General features: G+C 33.9%; 2 protein-coding genes across 2 annotated transcripts; both read right to left on the bottom strand.

Annotated features, from left to right (window-relative positions):
• Positions 1 to 1,367: 1,367 nt before the first annotated feature.
• Positions 1,368 to 4,578, bottom strand: LOC111880525 (uncharacterized). Its single transcript, XM_023876956.3, has 2 exons — positions 4,320 to 4,578; positions 1,368 to 3,399 (listed from the first exon to the last, which is right to left on the bottom strand). The coding sequence occupies exon 2, from the start codon at positions 3,354 to 3,356 to the stop codon at positions 1,467 to 1,469; it is 1,890 nt and encodes a 629-aa protein (XP_023732724.1). The 5' UTR covers positions 3,357 to 3,399; positions 4,320 to 4,578; the 3' UTR covers positions 1,368 to 1,466.
• Positions 4,579 to 11,458: 6,880 nt separating this feature from the next.
• Positions 11,459 to 14,818, bottom strand: LOC111880498 (CBS domain-containing protein CBSCBSPB1-like). Its single transcript, XM_052764145.1, has 13 exons — positions 14,515 to 14,818; positions 14,258 to 14,428; positions 13,829 to 13,997; positions 13,426 to 13,729; positions 13,269 to 13,347; positions 13,056 to 13,169; positions 12,783 to 12,955; positions 12,630 to 12,688; positions 12,420 to 12,559; positions 12,217 to 12,350; positions 12,056 to 12,141; positions 11,809 to 11,898; positions 11,459 to 11,720 (listed from the first exon to the last, which is right to left on the bottom strand). Exons 2-13 carry the CDS (start codon positions 14,389 to 14,391, stop codon positions 11,544 to 11,546), a joined length of 1,659 nt encoding a protein of 552 aa, XP_052620105.1. The 5' UTR covers positions 14,392 to 14,428; positions 14,515 to 14,818; the 3' UTR covers positions 11,459 to 11,543.
• Between the last annotated feature and the right edge of the window lie 9,927 nt (positions 14,819 to 24,745).

The following is a 24,745-nucleotide window of genomic DNA, read 5'->3' as shown; positions in this document are numbered from 1 at the left end:
CAAACTCATTTTAATGTTACGTATTTAATATAAAATACGGTTTTTATATAAATAATACATATTTATAAATAAAATTACGATTTGAATATTAAAAAAAAAACCCTTGTATTTATACAAAAATATGATTTTTAAATGAAAAAAATATATTTATATAGTTTAAAATGTATTAAAAAAATATTTATACAGTTTCAAATGAAAAATTGTCAACATTTAATAAAATTGAAAAAATAATGTTTATACAGTTTGGAACAAAAAACAGTATCAAAATTGAAAGGAAAAATTAAACTTAGTGTTAAAATTGAAAAAGGGAAAAACTTAGTGTTTTTTGTGAAAAAAAATTCAATTTTGACACGTCAGCATGTCATATTAGCATGTCACGTCGTCAAAACCAACACGTCATCATGTCACGTCAGCAAGTAACCGGGTTGACCGGTCAAATGATCCGAATTGTAAAAGATTAGAAAACATAATGTCAAATGTGAGACAAAAAAAACACAGCGTCAAATTAAAATTTTTATATAAACGTTATGTCTTTTATGCTATTTACCCCGTATTTACGAACCAAAATCTCTCATTAAACTGGAGAATCTCCCAAAACTAAAATCCATTTTGTCAAATTAATTGCCTTGCCCAAACAAAAAAAAAGGTGGTGTAATTACCCGTAGCTTCTAACTACCACCACCGTTTACGTCGTTGTTCTGAAAAAAGAAAAAGAACATTTTTAACAAATCCATAACCTCGTTCCACTGGTTCAACCCCCTAATTATATTATGATTTACAAGTTGTCAGTTATTTTACTATATTAAGCTATATTTAATACATTAATAATTAATTAATTAATTCTATAAAAGTCTGTTTTGCCTAGTAAAAAGGTTTTGGGCCCAGCACTCATGACAAGTGAAAATGACATTGGCCTTGATCCTTGATGATAAATATGTTAAAGTGTAAAGTTATAATCAATTTCCAAATATCCAATATGAATGGCTTTCCTGCCACCATATCTCATTCCATTATCTATTTCCACTTCCACTATTTAAAATGTACATATCCTTGCTTCCATCCAAAATTATTATTTAAATATATAATTTTTTTTATTTTTATTAGTTTGTATTTTTCTTCATTCTTTATTCCATCCAAATACGGCATTTAAAGATAAACCTTTCTTTCTTAAGCTTGATAATAATGAAGTCGTTCATTAGAATTTAGAACAAAACATGGTTCTTCTTCACGAAACTATTGATTTCATGTATATATATAACAAGTCTCCAAGTTAACCCCAAAAAAAAAAAAAAAAAAAAAAAAAAACATAGAGTAAAACGTTTTTTACAGCAAAAGCAAAAAAGTTAAAAAAAAAAAGCTCGACCTGCTACAAAATTAGCTTTCTAACAAAGTATCATTCGAGTCCAAAATTAATGACTGCTTCAGGTCAACTAACCACTGATCTCTTCTTAATTCTTATCTATCATCTATCTACCATCATTTTCTAAAACCACCCCTTCAATTGTACCAATTTTTGCATTTTTCCCCCTTTTTCTAGCATATGTTATAATCCCTTTAACCTCCACTGGATTGACTTTCTCTTCAACTGTTGACTTCAGCAGCTCCAATGGCAACGCTGCAGGATCAAGCTCCAAGCAACCTTTTGGAACATTAGAACCTTCTTCACCTGTTAGCAGATAATAAGGTACTTTATGAGACAATCGAAAGATTTCCTCTTTAGGAATCATTCGCGTTTCCTTAACATCAGAATGTTGTTGATGAAACACAGACTTGAAACCACCAACTTTCACCAGTGGATTTACCATTATACCCTTCCCTTCTTCATAATCTTCAAGAACTACCACCATGTCGTATTTATGTATCGCTTCATCTGGAGTGAACTCGTTCCAATCCGGACACCAGTTTTTATAAACAGCCCACACTTCGTGTTTTCGTGGGTAAATTTGTATAATACCCTTTTTGCCCTTTTCCCAATGAACCTTGTGTGAGAAGGAATTTAGTGAGGTGTTGATTTCACGTTTCCCGATTCGGAAATCGCCACTTGTTTTTGGAAAGCCTGATGCGACCCAATTAATTGGAGCTAATTCAGCATTGGATTTGGAATTCAACCAACTTATTTCCATCTTAAATGGTTTCCTTGATATCACACTATGAATCATTGCATAGTATCGAGGCATTCCATCATCTTCATCATAAGCTGCCCAAACTTGGTTTTCCGAAAACGCCCTTTCGCTTCTGTCCATGTCAAAATCATGAAAATCGGGATCCGGGACACTCATTAGGATTGCTTCCGTGTTCTTTGTATCGGTGTCCATGTCATCATCATCATCAACATCATCATCCATGTCATCGAGGCTATCTTTTGATGGTGTTTTTACATCTTTGACCTTACTCATACCATTTGGAACGATTTCTTGTTTCTTGATAACTTCTTTCTTTATTTCTTTTTCTTTTTCTTTTTCTTTTTCGTTTTCTGCATTCCACTCGTCCAATTTCTTGTTGATTTCATTCCTGGCTTTTGATACCAAAATGGTACGAAGTTCTGCAGATGACAATTCTCTCACACTATTCTTAGGTTTGTTGACTGTAGAAAGGTTGACTTTTTCACGTTCCATGGTTGACTGTTCAGCTACACGTCTCTTTTTTGCAATTCCATCAAGTTTAACTGAATTTGGACTCTGATATCCCACTTCATGTTGTCTTTTAAATTGTCCACCAAGATTATTCATCTGATGATTTGCATTGAGGTTCTTGTTTTGAGGAGGATGCCACATTTGATGAAGATTTACAGGAGGGGGTGAAATTGCTAAAGCCCAAAAGGGCTCATGACAATTGGTGCAAAGGATCTTTTGGTTGAGGTAAACTTTCAAGTATTCAAAGTGCATTTTGCATTTTGTACATGAAGTCCAAAATGTGGTGGGTGGAGGGGTAGAGGTGGAAACTTTTTGGTAAATTGGTTTAGGGTTTCGTTTTTGGTCATATGCTTTCTTTTTACCTTTATCAGCTAATATTGTCCATGCTTCAGATACAAGCTTAAAAGCACCTTCAGCTCCAATGGATTTGTTTTTGTCAGGGTGAAGAGAGAGAGCTAGTTTTCTGTAACTTCTTCTAATAGCTTCATCATCAGCTGTGGGGTCCACACCAAGAACACTATACCAATCTGATACTCCATTGACCTTCTTCTCTGAAGAAATGTAAACATCAAGAATCTGAAAGAGGTGTGAAAGACCTTCAAGCCCTGGGAATAGTTTATCAGCTTTTTGTGCTATCTTTTTCGCACCCACAAAATCTTTTTCTATTAATTTTGCTTCAGATATCTCTTTAGCACGAAGCGCTTCATCTTTATTGCATTCCATATCAGCATTCAGAGTAGAGGGTCTTCCTCTGATTGAGTAAGCCCTAATACAAAAAAAAAAAATTAAATAAATAAGGACATGAAGTATGATTACGCATCATCAAGTTATATATACAAAGTACAAACCAACATCCTATTTATAGGCTCCATTTTGAAACCCTAAAAACGAACATTGACCATTGAAACTACCAAAAGGGGATATGAAAGAACATGTGGAATATCTGAACGATTGTGTGTAAGCGTCACAGGTACCCTAAGTTGATGAATCTAACACAGAAGAAAATCAACATAAACAGTTATACAGTTTTGCAAAACAAGTAGTCAATTCGTTTGATGGTATAATGAAACAGATGATAAGAACTTAACATTGTAAAATGTCAGGAATTAGAACCATGAATTAAGCGATTCAAACAAAATATCGTCATAAAGACTCGAAACATTAATGTGGTATCTAAAAACCTACTAAATTGATCATTGGGAAGATTTTATGCAGCTAGATTATAGCAAAACTAAGGAATCACATAGACCTCCCCAAAATCGCAATCAGATTGGGGTAAAGATGAAATTTAAACTTGTGGGTTGTAACATTAGCTTCATTGATTGATGTACATCAGTAGAATAATCTCGATACATTCAACATTGAATGGTTTCATTCTTTAGAATCGTGAAATGGATTATCTAAAAATGTAATAACTCGTATGAACTTGAATTAGCAAAAACTGAACAAACCGCCGCATCAGATCCGATAAACATAATATAACATACCGAAAACGGAATCAAAATCATCACTAGATTTTTTTTCTTAAACCCTAAAATGCACAAACAAAAAGGGCAAATATTCAAAGAACAATAAACCATAAGCATTCTAAATCAAGCAAAAATCGAACAGCCTATATGGGTATAGAAAGTTATCTTCATCATATTCATAAAAACAAGTAATGAGCACAGATGAAGAAGAAAATACCCAAAATACTCAACCAATCTAACGGAGGAGGCGCCACTGGAAATTTCCTCCAAAATCCGATTTTATATCGCGTTTGTTCACTGTTCCTGATCAATGATTTTCATAAACGAACAATTTAGTTTCCTAAATTCTTCACAAATCCCTAAACAAATTCATGTTAACGACCAAAAAAATATAAATCTTTGTGGTTTTTATCGTAGAGCTATTGATGAAAGAAAAACCAGCAGGTGTGTGTTTTCATAGCTTTTGAAATTTTGTTGCCATCATCTCCATTTTATATGTGAGATTATCCCGTATTGTTTCAACTTTCAAACAAAATTTAGGACTTTTTGTTTTTGTTTTTTTTTTTTCCCCGAGAAAGACAAATATAGCTAATTCTTTAATGCTTTTCAATAAATACCTAAAAATTAATAAATGATTCATATAATCATAAAATTACCTAAAAATTTAATAAATGATTTCTATAGTCATATGGAAATAGCAGGTGGAAGATCTCTGGTCCAAATGACTATATTAGCTCGTAAATATTAACATGAGATTTGATGGGAGGTATAGGGTCTTCATGGATGGTTAACCAATCCAAAAACATATTTCGAAAGGTTAACCAAAACTATCGGTTCGTTTATTTCTTCAACCTAAACCTAAACCGAAAAATCAGGTTAACAGGTATTCCATTAACCAAATTTTTCGGTTATATTATCTGGTTAACCAGTTAACCATTACTAATTAATAAAAATATGTTAAGATTATCGAACCCCATAACAAATTTCCTAACAAAAAAATGAATGAAAATGAATAATCCATATAACTTATTTAATTATGTTGTTAGCTTTTGTTGATATTGTTGCATGGCTACATTTATGTTGATACAGTTTGTTATGCGTGAATTATTAGGGTTACACGTATAAACCGATATAACTATTATCATAAAAATATCAACATATATACATCACCACATTTAGATCATCTTATCAAAGATGATGATATATGGATTTAGGTCATGCAATGATGTTTAAGTTATGGTTTATATATTCAACAAATTCTATTGATTTATACGAGTTGATTTCCTGTTACGATAAATTGATGAAACAATAGCGAGTCCGATAGCAGCTTCAGTAGCTGCAGGAAAAATTTGAAAATGTTACAAAATTGAGCTTAACTACATTTAATATAAGTTGAAGACACATAAGAGCCCTAACCATATTTCGACTTGTAATCAATCCATATAGACCCATAGTTAATAAATAGGCACTCAAAACAAGTACATGTTCGAGTATCATTAACCAACTCCATACAGTAACATCATTATGAATCCATTCCATTTGCATTATTATTTTCTCCATTATAATTATTGTAAAGAGACATCTCCGATCGTTAGTCTTGGATATATGAAAATAAGATGAGTTTGATACTTAGCACGATGAAAGGTGGATATGAAAGGGCGATGACCCATAACCTCTACAAAATTTTGGACTTAGAATGTAATTGTAAAATATCATCTGAACGAACGAAGTTGAAGAAAAAGACGGAATCTAAGTATGCTCAAACTTAAGCTAGCAGTCCAAGTTGCTTTTGACAAATCCACTCTAACCTACCATTCCAAAAAGACAATTTGAGGACTAGTTTTCTAGACACGATTTTTAATTTTAGAATCCGATATTTCATCAATCTTATCCTACTATCGAATAAATGTGTATATGTATTCATTTTCCCATATTCATAACTCTCTCATAAAAATATAACAATCCGTACATTTTCCATAACTGAACATACTGATGTGTGCTTAAAACTATGAGTGTTTCTCGTGGAATTTTGATGCAAGCCAAACATTATAGGAAAGAAATATCAACATGAAAAGTAGCCATATAAGGACCTTGAAATATACATATTAGATTACCAATATTTGTTTTCCTACCCTATTTTCTGACGGTTATTATAAGAGATCGAATGATTGCACTTGACAAATAGTTTTTGATCTTCTTCTGTCAAATAATAACAAATTACTTATAACTAGTAAAAAAATAAAATATTATTTTTATACATCTTTAGAAAGTGAATCCATTGAATATTAACCTTTAACCACAAAAAGTCCATCATTCATTCCCTCTTTTGTGAGATCCATATTTATTTCTCTTTATATCAAATAAAATGAACCCACACATCTATAATTATTAATATCGACAGTTTGAACTGGTGAAATCGGGAACCAGAATAGTGATCAGATTACTAAGTATCGATTTTATGCTAAATTCGATGTCGGAGAGAATTGACAAGTTTTTCTGAAATTTTGGTTGAACAAGTTGTAGTGAACCAACCAAAACCATTCAAACCGAGGATGATAGGACTTAGACCAATGTTTTTAAACCCGGTTTTTTTAGTTGAATTGGTTCAGTGACTGGTTAACGATTCAACCCAATTTTTTGAAACTGCGTGTATTTTTTTTTTCTACATACATATTAATATATAAAACCAAGAATTGACACTAGAATATTAATTTAGACTACATCTTCCTCCAGTTGCGAACGTAATTAGAGTGTTTTTGAAATGATTCACACAAAAAAGAGGAATAAGTTGGAACATTAAAGGCTAAATGATATTGCATTTGTGCATTGCAACTTGAATTTATAAAATAGGTGCATTATATTGTAATAAGATATTTATCTATTAGCAATGTTATTTTATTTTTATATTTTTTTGTGAATGGTTTCGTAGACTCAAGGTTGATAAAAAGATCTTACGATTCTAATTATTATGAATGTACCGATAATATGGACTTTTGGGTGGTTGAAGAAAAGATGGAAGGAGAATTTAATTACAATGATTTGAAAAATATGTTTGACGAGCAACAACATGAATTGGCTTCTCAAATACAAGGTTACATTTTCTCTATAAGTATTAATGTAGTGTTGTAATTTTAGTTTATTATTAGTATATTACGTAACATTAACGTTGTTTTTTTAGATATTGTAATGAGGATAAAGTTGATAGTGAATTGCATTTACTAAGTGACCGTGAAACATGCATTTAAAGCTTCAAAGTCTCAAAATCCGTAATTTGATTTGATCTTGATGTGTTACTTTTCATCTAAAACTATAATTTGTTTTGGTATTAGACTTTATGCTTTTTATGCATTTGGATGGATGTAAAAATTATGGTTATATGTTTTGTTAATGTATTTAGATTGATCTACAACATGAGCACTGGTGTGTCACGACGTGACGGTACCTCGGAATAACGCGCATCTCTTTTGGTTGTCACGACGTGACCATTTTTTGGTCACAACGTGATGGTCCTTGCGTACCAAAACCCTAATTTCGGGGATTGTCCCCCTATTTAAGGGAAGAGAGGGATAGGATGATGAGATTTATATTCAAATATTTCTTCTTAGAGCGTATTGATTTGACCATATAAGCGCACCCTCAACCTACATCACCTTCCTTCACCCTTAAGAAACCCTAATCCTCCATTTTTTTACCTTTGAGCTCCTTTTTGGTGATTTGAAGCCTTGATGAATAAGATAAGGCATTTTGGTGCATCATCTCAGCTAGCAAGCCAATCTCGTATCATTTTGAGCCGCATTAGGACTCTTGTAATTCCTCAAGTTCTTGCCTTTTTATATCAAGCAGGTTAGATCTAAGGTTTGGTTCACTTTTCTCATCTTTTGAGGAAATTTGAGTGTTGGAAACTCATAAAGTTGGCAACTTTATGAGTTCTTGTGACTCCTTTGTATCCCTCTGTCCTAAATATTGAATATTAATGAGCTTTGGGTTCCATGCATGTGATTTGGCCTTTTTTTTTCCTTTCATTTTGACATAGTTGGTGTTTAAGACATGCATTGGACATACATGTCTAAAAAGCTATGATTTTTATGGTATTTTAAGATGGAGAAATCCTTTTGGAAAGTTTGGTTGTTGTGCTTGAAGGATTAACAACATAAGGCATTAAGTTGTACAGAGCGTTCTTCAAGACGTGACGAGTTGGTCCTCATGACGTGACAAGGGGCTGCTTCGCGATTATCCTGTCGCCATTCTACTACAACGTGACCAATGGGTGGTCACGACGTGGTGACCGGTTGTGTGACTCTTTAGTGTTGACTTTGACCGTTGACTTTTTGACCAAGTTTGACTTTAGGTCAAATGTAGGGTTTTGGGTTGTAGCTTGAGATGTGGTCCTTGTTTGTTATATAGGTGATATGTAGTGTTGATTATTGGATCTATGATTGGTGATTTTATCTTCTAAACATCGAGGTAAGTTTCTCACTTTACTTTATAATGCAGTATGTGTCCAGTGTCCTTGTATGTAGGATGTTGGTATACCGTAGTGATTTGTAGATTAGTAGATATGTATGAGTACCTGTATTGCTGGTTATTGTTTATCTATTGCATATGTCGACATAGTATGGTTGGGTTGCGACATTATTGCTTTGTGCTGTAAGACAACAAAACCGAGAGCAATCCAGTTATAAGCTGAGGGCCATGAAGGGCATTCCAGTCTTATGTTGTGGGCTCGGGAGCAAGCCAGTCATGAGTTGTGGGCCCGGGAAGGGGTAATTCAGTCTTATGATGTAGGCTCAGGAGCAATCCAGTCTTATGTTGTGGGTCCAGTGTGCATACATTATATATGTATTGTTGTATGGAGTATTTTGAAGGAACTCACTAAGCTTTAGCTTACGGTTATTGATTTCAATGTTTTTAGGTACTTTTCATAATCGGGGCTAGGAGAATGTGTGATCGTACACATGATCCTATTGTTTTATGTTTTGAGAGATTATCTTGACACTCTGATTTTCATAGATATGATTTTAAAACAATGTTTGATTATCTGATGGCTTACTGAAAATGTTTTAACAAAATAAAAAAATTGTCATGATTTTTGGGATGTTATAGATATTTTTAATGTTTGAGCTTGTGGATGTCAAATTCTTGGTTTTATATATTAATATGTATTCAAGAAAATAAAAAATCTATAAAAAATCAGAAAGTAGAACCGAAAACCAATCACTAGACCGATTCAACTAAATAATCAAATCCTCTCTAATAAATGAATGTTTTTTTGCCACTTGTCACACTCTCATTCAATTTGGCAAATGTTATTATGTGGTTATTTTGAATTAATTTTTTTTTCCACAAGTTATTTTATGAGTTTTTCTATTTTATTAAATTCCACATAATATAATTGCAATAAATGTAGTAATAAATGGATATTAATTTCATTAATAAACTTACCTTTTAATTTTAAAATTCCTAAAATTAAATGTCATTAGCTTCTTTTCTTTATTTAAATTATTTGTTTAAATTTAAAAGATAAAAAACATTTTCATTATAATAATTCATTATTTTTCTTATGTTCTTATAAATTCAAAGTTTTCAAATATTTTGACCTTTATATTTAACTTTTTTTTTTAAATTAACACATGTAATAAATGAGTCTCACAACTAGTCATCTCTAATAAATAAATATTTTTTTGCCAGTTGTCACATTCTCATTCAATTTTTCAAATGTCATTTTGTGGTTATTTTGAGTTTATTTTTTTCCACTTGTCATTTTATGAGTTTTTTTTTTCTATTTTATTAAATTCTACATAATATTTTAATATAATAATTGCAATAAATGTAGCAATAAATGAATATTAATTTCATTAATAAACTTTCCTTTTAATTTCAAATTTCCAAAATTAAAGCTCATAAGTTTTTTTCTTTATTTAAATTATTTGTTTAAATTTAAAGATAAAAAACATTTAAATTATAATAATTCATTATTTTTCTTATTTTCTTAAAAATTCAAAGTTCTCAAATATTTTAACCTTTATATTTAATTTTTTGTTTTTAAATTAACCCATGTAATACATGATTCTCATAACTAGTTATAAATAAAATGCAAAATAAAAGCCTTAAATTACCAAAACAAAAACAATTAAGTATTGTTAAATTCATTTATTTTTTGTCATACAATTTGTATCACTTTATCTCCTGGTTTAACAAATAACTAGTAGTTGCATATTAAAATAAAATAAAAAGTTGGTGATAAGTCCTCCCAATATGCATCTTTTTTTTCAAATAAATAAATTATGAAACTATACGGGATAGTCAAATGGGCCCTCACTTGGTTGTAAGTTGTAACAAATAAAGTTTTTAAGAAACGTATGTTTATTGATTTTCTATTTCTATTTATGTTATTACGTCTGAATTGTTATAATTAGTAATTGCATGCCCAGACAGCTAGACATGATATCATCATAAGATGATATGTCAACACATGGAGATCACTGCTCAATGATGATAATAAACACCGACTTTATATCATTCAATGATTTTAAATTACAATTGAGAAAATAATGCATTCTTGCAAGAGCTTGAATGGATTGGTGGTCTTCAACCTCTAAAAACATTGTGTATTGAAAAATCTTGAAGAATTTTTTGGTATTTTTAAATGACAACAAATGTCTTATAATTGATATAAGCTTACATGGGTTGATTTAAAATAAAAAATTAAATATTAAATTAAGATGTAAATAGAAAATATTTTTTAATATACAACTTTAAAATAAGAAAGGAAGAAGCGTATTTATTGCATTTTAATATAATATATATGATATTTAATACTTTACATATATATAAGTATGACTTTAATTTTAAAAATTAAAACAAATAAAAAATTTACAAATGGATAATATTTATTTCAAAAATACCACAAAATGACAAGTGTCAAAACTCATTAGAGATTGACATGTGGCCAAAAAAACCTTCATTTATTAAGAAAGATAAAATATATTCAACCTCAAAGTTCTTGCGTTGTAGCAGTGTGGAAAGAATTTTATATTATAAAAAAAGCTAAATACAAGAAATCGCAACATACTTTTAGGATCTGTTTATTATATGGGACTCGACTCACTTTTTTTCTTTTCACATAAGAAGCTTGGTAAAAAAAAAAAATCAAAATGGCATTTTTCATTGCAATCATCAAACACCAGAAATGCATTCATGAAATCCCAAGTATATATATAAAGTTAGCTCAAAGAATTGAGACTTTTGTTTTCCTTTTTCTTTTGAATATATATATATATATATATATATATATATATATATATATATATATATATATATATATATATATATATATATATATATATATATATATATATATATATATAATGTTAATGTATGGCACAAAAGTGGAGATAGAGATAGAATGACGAAATTGCCCCTTCCAAGTCATCCATCTTGTTTAGTTACCAGATCTTCTCAAGAACGCTAATACGCCTAGTCCCGCTACTAAAGCAGCTCCAGCTGCAGCAGCACTGTATGCAGAAGCCCATGCATCCGCTTCAACAACCCCCTCCCTCCTCCCCCCTCCTCCTCCTCCCGATGATGATCTTGAATATTCTAGATGCAGCTTCAATCCCTGCAGCAGCAGGGCATTTACGTCTTTTTTCACATACAACCCAAAACGGTAGTAGTCAAATATTAGCTTTGAAGAAGACCAAACATACCTTCCAACCAGCCAATCGTGCATGTTCTACAGCCGCAACAAGATCATGGTCTGTTGAAAGTACGACTTTGTCCCCATCTTCATCTTCGTACTACATTTACAAAATTGGTAAAAAAAACCATAACAATCAATTTTTTTCTTATTAAAAAAGCTACCCAATTATAGCATCGTACTTTAATTTGAAATTTATTTTGTATTTAAATAACATTGCTATAATTGGATTGATTTTTCAAAGTAAATGAAAGTACCAGAATCTGTGGGAGGTTGTTGCGGTCGATCTCACCCCCTACTCTCTGAAGTATTGCAGTTATAACATCTGTCAAGCTTCGAGCATCTTACAAAACAAGTAATAAGGATTTTTTACAATTTATTAGTATAAAAATAAAAATTAAAAATAATTCAGTCATACCACAGATAAATCTATGCATTCGACCCCTCTTGTCTTGGATTTTGAAAGCAAATGAATTGGGAAGAGTCGATGAAGGATAACCAACAGATTTTACAGTGTCTCCTGCTTCTGAAGTTAGTTTCAAGGAATTCTCACTGCAGTTCACAACCACAATTTACTTTACCAAAATTAATTCATTTTTATCAAACAAATAAATAAATAACCTTTTTGTTTCATCCTCGTCCTCTATTGGAGTTAATGTCATTGCAGAGTCCCAAAACTTCTGCATCATTGAACTTCCTCCCTCATTATTATTATTATTATTATTATTATTATTATTATTAACTCCAGTAGCATTTCCCACCTAGTAATTAAATGAATATGAGAAAAAATATATATATATTTTATCGATGTAGCATAATCATTTCGCTTACTGTGGCTATTGCAGCATGAGTGATGTGGAGTACATCAACAATCGAAACAACATATCCATCTGCATCAATCATCAAACCATTCCTCCCTTTTACATATTCAAACTTTTTTGTATTTAATTAATGTATAAATCAAAACATGAAAAATAGTTTTACCTCTATCAACAACAGGAAGATGTAAAAACTTCCCATCGTGCATCGTATGCAAGGCATCGACAATTGGTGTATCGATTGTAGCACATTCTGGATTTGGAGTCATTACCTTCTCCACTAAGGTTGATTCAGCAGGAAGATCTTGTGCTATCACTCGCGTTAAGATATCATTTGAGCTTATATCGCACAAAACATAATTTACAGTTTGTTAAAAAAAAAAAAAAAACAAAAAACAAATGTTTACTGAATTACAATAAATAATATAGAAACACTCACGTTAGAATCCCTCGAGGCTTGTTATCAACTGTTACAATTGCAGAGCTAATACGAAACTCAAGCATCTTTTTTGTTACCATTACCACTGTGTCGAAGGGGGAAACAGTCACAATCCTGTGTGAGGAATAAACGTGATTTGGATTATATTTTGGAAATTATAAAAATAGAGTAATACTATATACAAATAAATAAATATTTAAAGGTATTACCTACTTTGAATTGTCCGAGATAATGGTAGACAATGCAGGCTTAAACATTCGCTCTTTTAGTGTTTCAACAAACGTGTTAGGACCTGTAAAAATGACGAGTAAAAATGTAACTTTTTACTGTATAAAGACTGGTAAAAAGTAAAAAGAAATAGTTAGTTTACCAGGTAAAGTAGTGCCCCAGTGCTTTTCAACACCTTCAACAGCAGCTGCTATGGCTTTTCCCTTTTCAGCTGCCCTTTCCATACGAGCAATGGCATCATATAAACATTTTGCTATGTCAAGTAAAGCAATAACCTCGCCATTCTCTACAACAGGCAAGTGTCGAAATTTTCCTTGCACCATCTTTTGCAGGGCTTCCACTGCAAGAGTATCTGACAACACATAGATTGGGTTCTTCGTCATCACCTTTGAGACTGGTGTGTTCATAAAATCAATCTCACGAGCAATCACTCTTGTTGCAATATCCTTCAAACACCAGAAAGAAGAAAGGTAATTATGGAAACTTTATTCTAATCTGATGTATCGATCAATGGTGTGAAACAGGGTAAGTGATTTAAGACGAACCTTGTCTGTCAATATGCCGCTGAGTAACGCGCTTGAATCAGTGAGTAAAAGAGCATCAGCTCTTCGAGCAGCCATCCGACAGCAGGCTTCATAAATAGTTGTGGTTTCAGGTACTGTTAGAGCCTTTGTTAGGCGCAATCGCTTCACTGTATGTTCTCCTGTTGATCCCCTGTTCGAATGAATGTCGATGTTAGGTTTTTTGATGAAAGTTTGGTACATGGAAATTGCAATGCATCTGCATTTCCTCCATTTGAATGGATAATCCAAATAACGAGGCAGCGTTTCATTGATCATTATCGATTACAATTGATGTCTAGGCTAAATCGAGCAAACATCATCATTATGGTTTTGATTGGTATATGTAATCGACATGCATATTAAGAAATGGAGAAAACGAATCAGTCAGAATACATAGATCAAATGTCATACACGGATGAACGAGAATTCGTGAGAGATGTGCGGCCAGAATCAGGATTTCCGTTTTCAGATGGTTTCTTCCGAGAAGATGAAGATGTCAATGACGCACTTCTCCTGGAAGAAGAACTTCCATGATTAGAACTCATCTTCACGAGCTACCAATCAAATTCCTCTCTTCTTGCCCTACATGAAATCGCATCAACCAACAAATGTCATAAATATATATAAAAAAACGATCACGCGACGAATTTACTAAAAACGATAATTACCTGATATCGGGCTATCAACTTCGACGAGAATCAAAGAAATTGAAGGGGATGAAGGTGATTGAATTTTCTGATCGGAAGAAAATATTTTCCGGGAAAATCAAAGGTGAATTTTCCAGGAAAATGCAACCCGACCAGCGAAATCTCTTGGATCGTTAATTGGGAGATGGAAATTTGGGAATTGAAGATAAGTTTTTACGACTGAAGAATCAAATTGGTTCTGATTAAAAGATGGCCATGGCGCAGAATTTTGTTCTGATTTCATTCAAATAACGAAGAAATTAAAGGCGCTTTATGTTTCAATTCCATTGGGGGTTCCGTCGTTATATATTTATTGACTTTCTTACACACGTACACATCCATTGACTTTCTCTGATTTGTGCACACGATTTACTTATTTTAATTGTTTTCTTTGGGAACATGGTTAGTTTATGTTAGCTTTTGGCATGTTCATGAAATTAAACATCGATTTTCATAATATAAATATGAACTTTCCACTTTCCCAAAAGTCACAATTGCTTAAAATACAAGTACACGCTTATTACTACAAAATGAATTAACATGTAACTTCAAAAAAAAAAAAAAAAAATAACAGAAATTTTCATTTTAAACATCGGAGTCATACAATCAATTGTCCCAAAATCAAGCATAGTATAAACATATTTTCAAATATTAGAGTATCTCAAAAGTAACCAATACAGGAAAAAAAAGTCATCATGGGATGGTAAGCCGGACTTTTCCCTTTAAAACTAGAAGCACCTGAAAAATGTTAAACCATAAATGGTAAGCATAAAATTTAGTAAGTTTCCTAAAATACCACATACCATACAATAGACCAGCTCTACTTACAAATGGGCCCAACCCAATATACATATGCAATAGTCACAAAGACAGTTAGCATCCTACATAGTATAATGAGAAGACTCACTTCAATCTACAAACAGACAAATCTTACACACGAGTTCTCGATACTGGAACTCCCCATACTAATCATATACACAATAAGACCCTAATAAAAAATTAAGGTAATAATCCACACTCGAGGGTCTTGTTTCATAATTGTTCTACTTGGGGTAAAAGATCATTTTACCCTTCCAAGATTAGAACCCTCTCCACTTGACCTAATATCCAAATTGTCCCAAGGTTGATCTTCTAGTGCTACGCCCAACATACACCATTCTCTACGCCCAACGTAGAGCCTTTATAGAAAACGGGGGCAATTCAGGTTGCGCCATGCATAGCCCATATTACGCCCCGCGTAGCTATGATGTTTGCCAACTTCACATTAAGCTCTTAATGCATAAAGACCAGCCATCCAATTCTCAGATTTGGCCCTATTAAACGTCCTAAGTGATAAAGTCTCTGACTTTACACCTTTTCATGGCTTAAAAATAGCATATAACCAAACCCTAAGTCCAAAACTCCCTCTAATGCTCAAGAGCTCATGCATGGATGGATGGGAATGACCAAGCTCCCATTTTTATGACTATACAAGCTCAGAAACGTCTAGAAAAGACACTCATAAGGTCTGGAGTAGCTCATACCTATGAAGGTCAAAGTTAAGGGACAAAAAGCATAAAAAACCATGAGCTAATTATATCTAACAAAATGAGCATCAAGATGCAAGCTTTATACCTTCTGGATATAGGTGAAGAAGTGCACAGTCAGGATCTACAAAGCTTAGAGCTCACACTTACTTCTCCAATGGACTCATTCCTTAAGAATGCACCCAAAACCACACTAAGGCTTCCAAAACTCATAATTGGTGATTAGGGTTTCAAAGGAACAATATGAGGTGACGGAGGCTGATTATGGGAATGATTCCAAGAAGTTAGAGCCCTTAAATATGGCCCAAAACCTTATGGTTAGGGTTTTTGTCAACAACAGCTACGCCTCGCGTAGCATAACCTACGCCATGTGTAGGTCATTAAACACGCGCTTATCATTCAACATCTACGCCCAATGTAGCTTTCCTACGCCATCTGTAGGGGAAAACCCTCAACTACCAATTCAACTTCAAACAACCATAACTTCCTCGTTTCAACTCTATTTTTAGTGTTCTTTATATGCACGAAAAGGTATTGATGAGCCCCGTAATTATATCTAATTACTTTTGGCTTAATACATGCCTAACTAAAACTATAATCCATGCAAGAATCCCGACATAAAATTTTCCCATTTAACCCTTTGGTTCCAACACACAAATCAAGGGCTTAGATCTCATAAACAATATTATCAACCTTCAATAAGGTCTAAACTTTACTTTCTCAAAGCCCAAAGCCTTTTCTTGATCTAATTATGACCCACAAAACCCTGGCGTAAGAAACATTATGAAATAGGGTGTTACAAAATCATAGACACATAAAGATCTTAAGTGGTTAATATGAAATTTATTTGTTTGAGCTCATTACACATGAGAACTGAAACCCTTGTTTTACAACGGCTGATAACTATTTTTTTAACATTTATGCAAGTATACAAAGATAGAACCAAGAATGTTCAGACATTGAAGCTTCGTGATGTAAACAAGGTAGGGAATGTAACCCCATACATCAATCCCCAATTATATTCCCTATCACTGAAACACCTCTTGTATGTGATGAGCTTGTCATAAGTTGATCGGATGATGTTTATCATTTTTTAAATAGTATTTAAAAGTATTTTATAAATTACTTAAAATAAAAGGGAAATGATTCTTCCACTTAAGAAAATTGTTTCATTCAAATAAGGTACAAAATCTTAAGTAGAAAAACACTTACAAAACAATAAAATTATGCGAACAAAACATCCAAAACATTTCAAAATCTTTTAACAAATAAAATATATTGTCAAAAGGGTTACAAAGTGTAACGTCCCAAAAATTCATTCCAAAATTTTCATTTTTAAAAGATATTAATAATAACATCCATCTTGTAAATTTCAAATCATAAAAACCATAGTTTGGAAATTAGAAGTCAATGTATCCAAAAATCAGAGTATAAAACATAATCATGCGGAAATCTCAAAACCTTCCATCAATGATGTGCATACGATGAAGCCAAGTTGGATACTTTCCTCGATCGGATAAAGTACCTTAAAACATGTAATTCAAGAGTGTAAGCAAAAAGTTTAGTGGGTTTCCCAAAATATTACAAATATCACAATAATAACTATACATGCAAGTGATGGACCTCTTTAGCAAATGTCCAATTCCGATCTCGCTATCATCCCAACAAGGTTCTCTTTGACTCACGGTCTACCCTGATCTTGTCATCAACCTACCGAGCACTATTTGACTCACGACCCACCTCGATTTTGTCATTAGCCTAACAATACACATAACATACCAATCAACAAGCAACAAGCAACAACCATAATCGAGACCCTATTTTTCTAATTAAGCATGCTGACATGTTGTAGTATTACACAGGCATCCAACACAGAGAGGATTCATTCATGGAATAAGAAATACAGTGAGAAGGCTCACCTGAAATGAAAACTAAAATAACAACTACTCATACCAAGGAAGAATTAACAAAGTGAACCACCTAGAAATTTGTAACACCCCAATCCTGGTATGTATTTTTATATTGAGTTGTTCATTTTTGCATAGGGACTCGACGAATTGGAGGCCTAAACTTGTCGAGTCGAATGGTAATGGGGTGCGGGACTTAAGTTATCTACTCAACGAGTCGAAAGCCTCGACTCGACGGGTGGAGCTGCCAGGTTGAACCCTAATTTTCAAGGTTTTCACCTTATTTAAACACATTTTATGGCCTCCAATCCAGCCCCATCACCTCCAAACCCTATTCACGAAACCCCAATCAAATTTTGAGTGTTCTTGAGGTATTTTGTGCTATTTTTATGATTTGAAGCTTGGATAAGGAAGGAAAGGCTTGGAGATTCAAGAAGAAGGCAGTAGATCCAAAGCTTGGGTTGCATTTCCAGCTTGTTTAAGGTATAAAGCTTATACCTTGGCTTTCCATCACTTAGATCTTCTTTAGGGCTTGCATATTGTCATTTTTGGGCCATTTCAAAGTCACTTTCAGGATTTGAGTGCATATTAGAGTGATGACTTCAGATTTAGGATCATTTGAGCTCAGGAAGCTTAAAGTTGCCACCTTTAATGATTTATGGCCCTATCCCATGCATTAGAAATCCTTTATGGCTTAGTTTTGGTGTTCTAGCTTCATAACGTCATGTATGCACGTAAAGTTAGCAACTTTACGTGTTATGCTAGCCTAAGGACACCAGATCTATGGAATGGGTGTATTGAACTTAGCAAAATCGACTGTATGGGTTTGGCATATGGGGGACTCGACAAGTTGTTCATGCAACTCGGCGAGTTGGGTCCTGGTTCCCCAACCCTTCTTGGTTCTGAGTGAACTCGTTGAGTAAGTTGGACATAGTTTCTAGACTGAAAGAATGAAGAACTCGACGAGTCCAAGGGTGGACTTGACGAGTTGATGAGCAAATGTCTCGACTTGTATGAAGGAGAACTCGACGAGTTCAAATGGAAAGTCTTGATTCTGTCATAAGGAGAAACTTAATGAGTTAGAGGGTAACTCGATGAATCAGATTGCAAATTCAAGAATCTCTGAATTATGGAACTCGACGAGTTGATGAACCAACTCGACGAGTTGAGTCAACCAGAGTGTTGACTTTGACCAGGGCGTTGAATTTGACTTTGACTTTGATCATTACCCAAGATTGACCCTTAAAGGGGATATGGATGTGAAGGAGTAACCAAGGAGACTATTATGTGTAGGAGTTTGAGGAATGTTGATTCCAACACCGACGACAGTTCTGTTACTGCATGACATTGAGGTGAGTTACCTTCCAGTAGAAGTGGGTCTAAGGCACCAAGGCCGGCCCACTAGTAAGAGTTATAGTAGATATGATTGTCTTTGTGATAATTATCTAGTTTGTTGCTATATGTTATGATTATGTGCTAGTATTCTATGATGTTATGTAACGCCCATAGATCTGGGCTAGTCAAATTAGAGGCAATAAGTGTCGAAAATGAGTTTTCGGCAAAATATTATTTAGAATAAATAATCTTAACCAAGTTGTATTATATGTTACAAGGTTTCCGTACATATAAAGACCGCCGAAATCCGAGTTATAATGAAGAAGTTATGACCCGTCGAAGTTTCGCGACGGAACCGGCACTATACCGGGAAACGTAAATAGTGAATTTACGATAGAGCGAGATTTAGCCTTAGCGATCTAAACAAAAGTCGTAGAATATGTTAAACCGAGAGCGTCCATAAAAAGAACGCCCAAACTTGACTTCGTATGAGGAAGTTATGATTTTTCGAAGTTCCGGATTAACAGTGTACAACTCGAAATTCGAATAATAGATCGAGCGGTTTTTAGTCAAAACAAACTAACGAGAATCGAATATCTCGTTAAGAGTAGCGTAACAAGAAAAAGATGGGCGAAAACGGACGTCGGATGAAGAAGTTATGAGAATTTAACGGACCAATCCTGTCTCGGCCTGTTAATAATGTAACTTTTAAAATAAAGTCAAAAATAGCCGACGGAGTCTAAACAAAAGTTGTAGAGTATGTTCCCGCCTTCACATGGATATAAAGAACATCAAAAACGGAGCTCTTATGCGAGACTTATGATTTTTAGAAGTCGGAGTGTGAATTTACGAAGCTGATTGTGAAGTTGCTGATGTGGCCGAATCTCGGCCGTCCCTTGTTGCCCACGCCTCGCTTCAGATGGGTGACACCTATCCTCGCATATGCCCCACGTAATCCGAAGACGCCCAGCGTCCGAGTACGCCTCGCGTACCAAGGCTCGTACACCCAGCGGTCTGCTGACTTGTGCGATCTGAAGCTGTCCACGATGCACCACCGAAGTTGCGACACACGTCCACTACACCCAGCATACTCCGAGGAGTACGCCCAACATTCCGAGGAGGGGAGCCTATAAATAAGCTGCGAAGGCAGACGACTTTCTTGCACCATTTCCACTTCTCTCTCTACAATCTTTCTCTCTCTAGGGTTTCTAACCCCCCCCCCCCCCCCCTAAAGTCTAGGTAAACCCCCTAGCACCCGAAGGAAGCCTCGAGGCTCTCGGAGTCTCGAGAAAAAGGGTCTTTCGGTTTTGAAACGCTGCTCCGAGCAAGTCCCGGTTTTCTTTAAAATTCGCTGTAGGTGAGCTACGTCTATGAAATTTTTAATATAACTTTTAAATAATTATAGTAATGTTATTAGGTCCTTGAAATAATTATTTGGGCTATTATTATAAGTTACATAGAGTGTTGTTTAACGTTTATATGATAATAATAACAACTAGACTATTAATTAGTCACGGTTAACGTTAGACTAAACCCTAGTGGTATTGATAATAGGTTTTGTCGAGGGAAAATTATTTTGAGATAACGAAGCGCTGTTCGAGTACAAAGACACCACCTTTCAAGTGAGTGCATAGTTACTTTCATCTTACATATAGATATTAAGTATTTTATATAAATTACGTGTTATGTGTGCATGTTATCTGAATACTTGTTGTCTATGCTGGATGAACGATTTTCTACATGTTTTAAATGATTTAAACTATATATGTATTTTATATCTATGATAATGTTGGGGTAAAACATGGGTAGATGTAATAGATGGAGTATGAGTTGGATGATGAGTTGAGAGGTGAAATAGACCGTGAGGTGAGGATGGGAGGTGTACGATGTGAGAAGCCTTTTTTCCCAAATGATGGCCTCGTCATTCAGCAGAGTATGGATGACAACCAAGGACTATTCTAGACAGTCCAGTGGAACACTAGCAGGCTCGCAACCTGTAGGTGTTGTGAATGATGTGTTCACCCGATGTACTCTAAACCTTGGCGACAGTGCAGACTTGGTGCCTAAACCTTGGCGATCACGCATACTTGATTCCTAAACCCTGGCGATTATGTAGACTTAGTGCCCATTGTGTAAACCTTGGCGATCATGCATACTTGATGCCTAACCCCTGGCGACTATGCAAACTGAGTGCCTGCTGTGTAAACCGTGGCAACGATGGACTTCTTGACGATTCCTTAGGATGATCCTTAGGAATGAATGAACGAGGAATAACTGATTCTTAGGGTAGATCCTTAAGAGTAAAGAAGATAATGGGGATGGGTAATTGGGTTAAGTTTTTGATGATTAAAAATAATAATTATATTATTGTGGATTGAAAACCCTATGTACTCATCAGGTTTTCCAACCTTACCCACTCAATTTATTTATATCACAGGTGTCGATATGAAGTGACATTACACTGAGAGATTAAGCAGATATAGATCACTAGTGTAAATGAATGTAAGTTCTGTTTATGCTTATGTTTTTGTATTTACGATGACATCCCAAATGTTTTATAATGAATAGAATACGTTTCTTCGGAAATGCTTTGATAACGTATTTATCGTGTTTTTCTGGGAACAAATTCCGCAACGTTTTTATTGAAAGAGATACTCTGATTTTTATAAAGCATAAACAAAAAAATCGGTCTTTTCTGGCCGTGAAAATGGGGATGTCAAAGTTGGTATCAGATGTGACATCCCCAATTTCACGGCCAGAAAAAACCGATTTGTTTATGCTTTGTTTTATAAATTAGAGTAATCGTTTAAAGAAAATGGTTGTGGAAATTGTTCCCAAAACAAAATATGATAAGAATTTATCAAATCATTTCTTTAAAGAAATATATTTTCATTAAATAACAAAATCTCAGGATGTCATGTTCCGATACAAACCAAAAGCATAAACAATATAAAATAAACCTTACAACAATTATTTATAACTACTGATCTATAATCCAAAATCTCTCGTCAAGTCCACCAACTTATACTTTTGTGACATTACTTGTAATGCAAAGAAAACTGTGTGGGTCAGGCTTGGGAGCCTGGTTAGCATATAGGGTTTTCTGATAGGTTTTGGTCATAAGACATCCTATGTGCTCATACAAACCCTAATGCTTGGATCTAGGTTTCTCTATTGTACATGCTTTGAATCCAAGACTATAAACCCTAATTCTAGCATATGGAAATCAGAATTCACATGTAAATAGGTTTAAGAACATACCTTGATTGTTATATAGCAATAACAATCTAATTCCTCCTTGAATTGACCTTGGAAAGCTGAGAGTCACAAGTGTCACTCCTCTAATGACTTACAAACACCATAAGCAAGTGGAGAAGGTATAAAGAGAGAGGAGGGAGGTTAGAATTCGTCTCTAAGACTTCTTGGGAAGGGATACACGAATTCATGACCCTAGGGGTGTTTATATAGGTGTAGAGACAGGGTTTCAGTCATTATCCTTATCTAGTTGCTTATCCACCAAGCAACCAATAAGATAATCCTTGAATCCTTATCATACTCGAATTCTAAGGGATTTACACCTCAAATTCGTTCACCATATATATAAGATAATCCTTACCTTATTTTGTAACTATCACATAATTACAATTCAGCCCCTCTAGTTTAATTAATTACACTTGATCACAAAATTAATTCTTAATTAATTATTGACCAATATTAATTAAACAAATATGATTTCTCCTTTAATATATAATTCTTATAACATATTAATAAATCATAATAACCTCTCTCTCTTTATTTATTTCTCCAATCAAGTTGCTTTGGTGAAGGCAACCCAAAAGGACCATGCACCATCGGGTCAAGTACATACCAAAATAGTTATGGACTTAGACACTAATCCAACAGTCTCCCACTTGGATAAGTCTAATAACTATTTTGCATATGACTTCGGATCCCGATCTGCAATCGTAGCTTTCCAAAGCCGCTATCAACTCTGATCATATCAAATACGCGTGTCCTTAGATAAGGGATCATATATTCCTCCATTCTAGATATCATATGAGATATGATTTCAAATCATTCTCTTTGTACTATATCTCGATTTCTGATTTACGACGACTGACTAATTGAACAAATCAAATTAGCCCTAGCCCGGCCGAACATTTATGTTTGTCATCACTAAACCATCGAGGGGCCCAAAGATATCGCTTTTATCCTACATTGGATAAAAGGAATGGATAAACTTTGATACAATGCTCGCTTGCACTCACACACCAAATCACACACAACAATATGTTTTATAACACCAAGTTACTAGTGCGTTTACATATTATCAATGTGCAACCGATTTGCAAGATACAACTCACACATCTCGGTTTCAAGAATATAAGATGTTATCGTCTCACCAATCACTCGCAATACAATTTATGGAGTGATCCAAGTGAGCATGGGTTTAATCCAATGCTCAAATCATATTCGTAAGCACTCATGAACGTTGCAGCAAACATTTGCTTATGTCTAATACTTTTCTAGACACTCCACACACCAATTCACGACAGTCTTCATTCATATCTACTTCCAACATATGAATGACTGTGGCCCGTTCGAATAATTCGATTATTCTTAATAAACTCAATTATTCTGGAAGTCAAAACATGCAAATGTGAAACACAAGAATAATACTAATCCCATATGGCCTCAACCCTTTGAGCATAAATAAAACACCTTTTATTTATCACCATATTGATTACTCATTATTTTTCGTTTCGGTTAATCAACTTCTTACTTGAATTCCAACACTTGTCTCATGCTCCTAGCATGCACACAATGTTTACCTATGGCTCTTACTTTGTGAAACAGATCTCATTGAATACATTTCCAATCCTTCTCATTTCACAACTCCAAATCCGTTTTTCATAAGTCAAAGAATATCAAATTCTTGCTACTTATATAATATGCTAGATTCTAACATTCTATGCAACTATCCTTTCGTAATGTCACTGCACCAAAGTCACAAAGACTATTGCCAATGATATTACAAAGTCCTCTATCGGAGATTGTTACAAGACAATTCTATAGACGTGATGTACATTCTTTGAACATCCTTTTGCATAGAAGTTTCTAATCTAGTCATAGATTTCTCAATATTAATTCCCAATATGGACACACTTCCATATGTTCCATATGACAACTCATTCTTAATAGAATCTTATCTATTCGTAATGATTTCGATATGGTCCATCCAATATGGAAACATTTCCATATTTTCCAATACTATACTTCCAACTACTCACAAGCAGCCAATCCTCGTCGAACTTTGGGTTGTCCTTTGATAGTTGTTTAATTGTTTTAGTCAAAAACCAATTCTAGTACCTTTTCCTTCTAAATGCGCTCGACATTTGAAAAATTTTAGAATGGTCAAACATTAAAGCATTTGCAATCGATCCT

This window comes from Lactuca sativa, chromosome 5 (genome assembly GCF_002870075.4).
Source record: "Lactuca sativa cultivar Salinas chromosome 5, Lsat_Salinas_v11, whole genome shotgun sequence".
In the NCBI taxonomy this organism is placed as follows: domain Eukaryota; kingdom Viridiplantae; phylum Streptophyta; class Magnoliopsida; order Asterales; family Asteraceae; genus Lactuca; species Lactuca sativa.
Note: the sequence above shows the minus strand (reverse complement) of the source record. Positions and strands in the feature narration are given on the sequence as shown.